This window comes from Lolium rigidum, chromosome 1 (genome assembly GCF_022539505.1).
Source record: "Lolium rigidum isolate FL_2022 chromosome 1, APGP_CSIRO_Lrig_0.1, whole genome shotgun sequence".
NCBI lineage: Eukaryota > Viridiplantae > Streptophyta > Magnoliopsida > Poales > Poaceae > Lolium > Lolium rigidum.
This window is the reverse complement of record NC_061508.1, coordinates 223,009,452-223,012,044: the sequence shown is the minus strand read 5'-3', so window position 1 is coordinate 223,012,044 and position 2,593 is coordinate 223,009,452. Positions and strand designations below refer to the sequence as shown.

Sequence of the window (2,593 nt, the reverse complement as noted above, 5' to 3'; positions counted from 1 at the left end):
CTCTCAACGCCAATATATCCTTGACATTCTTTCCAGGGCAGGTATGCGCGATTGCCAACCATCCTCCACTCCCATAGACACTAAACCCAAACTCGCAGCCTCCAGCGGTTCCCCATATTCCGATCCCTTCCATTATCGCAGCCTCGACGGCGCTCTCCAATACATTACTCTCACTCGCCCTGAAATTTCTTATGCCACTCAACAAGTCTGTCTTCACATGCATGATCCTCGAGACTCCCACTTTCAACTCATCAAACGTATTCTCAATATCTCAAGGGCACTCTTGATCTCGGTCTCGTCCTCCACTCCACTTCTTCTCATGCCATGGTTGCCTACTCGGATGCTGATTGGGCTGGTTGTCCGGATACACGTCGGTCTACTTCGGGGTTCTGTGTGTATTTAGGCGATAACTTGGTATCTTGGTCCTCTCGCCGGCAACCCACTGTTTCGCGGCTCCAGTGCTGAAGCCGAATACCGTGGGGTGGCTGTTGTGGTTGCTGAGACTTGTTGGCTTCGTCACCTTCTGCAGGAGTTGCGGCGCCCGGTGCACACTGCCACAATTGTTTACTGTGATAATGTCAGTGATATCTACCTCTCGGCTAACCCTGTGCAGCATCGACGGACGAAGCACATAGAGCTTGACATTCATTTTGTTCGAGAGAAAGTCGCCATTGGAGCCGTTCGTATCCTTCATGTACCATCTAGCTCACAGTACGCCGATATCTTCACTAAGGGGCTGCCTACAGCTTTGTTTCAGGAGTTCAGGTCCAGTCTTCACGTCGCTATACCTCCCAATTCAGACCGCGGGGGCGTGTTAGGCAATCGACCGGCCTGGCCCAGCCCAGCCGCCGGCGATTAGGGTTTAGGATTAAGCCTCAAGTTAACTTTAACTTGTAACTCAAGATGTACTCTGTCTATATATATATCCGTGATCTCATTGTTTCAGAAACACTGTTTCATTATTGCTAGCTCGTGTGTCAGTAACACTCAACAACGACACCGGCCATGGCTTCCAAGCTGGCAGTCGAAGTCTCTATGCTGAAGACGCATCAGAATACCAGGATAGATACATGAGCTGTATTGTGCTAGCCCCCGGTTTTCCATCAGTCCAGGAATCATTAATCCCCGCATAGAGAAATCAGGCCGGCATGGAGGCACGCAGGCTGCTGCTGGGTCAAGAACTTTGGAGCATCCGTCGCATCCGCCCAAACACTCATGCAAATGATGCACCCCATGTGTCCCTTGGTCCATTCCCACAATCCATAAAACAATCCGGGCAATTTGCACACGACCTTCAATTCTCTCTCCAGACCGCAGCAACGGCCAATTCGCGCACGGCCTTCGGTCTCGGTCTCAAGAACTCGAAACACAGTGGAATTTCTAACAATTCTTGCAAAATTATTACTTCGAAGATCCATGGATCTCGCTAAGGTGACCTGAGTCTTGTGAAGCGATCGCCGTCTGAACGCAGCGGCTCAACGGTCATCTGTTGCAGAAGAATCCCAAGTCAAGCGTCTGGTGTGGTGTCATCCAGAGAGTACAGAGGATCGAGCGGCAGCCATGGCCCATGGCTGGAGCTGCCTCCCGAGCTGGTCGACGGCTCACGCACCAACCAACTTCACCGTGCCGCCGCCTCGCGACACACTGGCCCGCCCATTCATCTCTGCAGCACTGGGATATATAGTATCCTAATTTGATTAGACAGATATATATTCAGAATTCAGCGTATAGGAGCAGTGCGCTCACCATGTGCCATGTCCAGCTTAGCAGCGAGAAACAGCCACACAACTAGTTGCAGCGCGCGCATGCCATATGCCACTAGTGCCCAGATCAGCTCACCCCCACAGCTTGATTGCCCAAAGCTTCGCTCCAATATTGTAGTAGCATCTCCGCGCCTATGCCGAGCTATATAAATAGGAGCTAGCCTCGATTCCCACCACACTCTTCATCCTGCAACTGAAACCAGCAGCTCAGTCTTGTTCTCTGAAGCGCAGTGTGAATTGAAGGAGATCAATGGCGGGGAAACTCTACCAGCTCATGTCAAGGCTGCACATGGCGAGGAGCCGGTCATCCTCTGCGGCGGACGTGCCGAGAGGGCACTTCGCGGTGTACGTCGGGGAGCAGCGGAGGCGGTTCGTGATCCCGACGGCGTACCTGAGGAACCCGTCCTTCCTCGTGCTGCTCAAGAGGGTGGAGGAAGAGTTCGGCTTTGACCACCCTGCCGCCGGCGGCCTCACCATCCCCTGTTCGGAGGGCGACTTCGCCGACATCGTCGGCTCCGCAGCGGTGGATCACCACTAGCTGTAGCTCATCATCTGACTACACCGGCGCCGGCGCATGCATCGGCCGGTCCAGCCATCGATATGATTATTAGTTGATTACTAAGAATAGATTGTTTATAGACGAATGCATTTGTCTCTAGCTGAGTATCGCGTTTGCTTGAACCCTGTAAATTATGATCCAAGGGATAAGTAAATTCCGATGTTCACGTCTCATCAGATTTCTTTTTTCCCGAATTGATGCTAAGGGTGTGTTTGGTAGCCCGGGTGAACCGAGAATAATTATCTCTTCTCATACATGTTGATCCTAACCA

The 2,593-nt window shown here is 52.0% G+C and overlaps 1 protein-coding gene across 1 annotated transcript; it reads left to right on the top strand.

Moving 5' to 3' along the window:
- Positions 1–2,013: 2,013 nt before the first annotated feature.
- Positions 2,014–2,301, top strand: LOC124655356 (auxin-induced protein 15A-like). The gene has a single exon (XM_047194268.1). It carries the CDS (start codon positions 2,014–2,016, stop codon positions 2,299–2,301), a length of 288 nt encoding a protein of 95 aa, XP_047050224.1.
- The last annotated feature ends 292 nt before the right edge of the window (positions 2,302–2,593 follow it).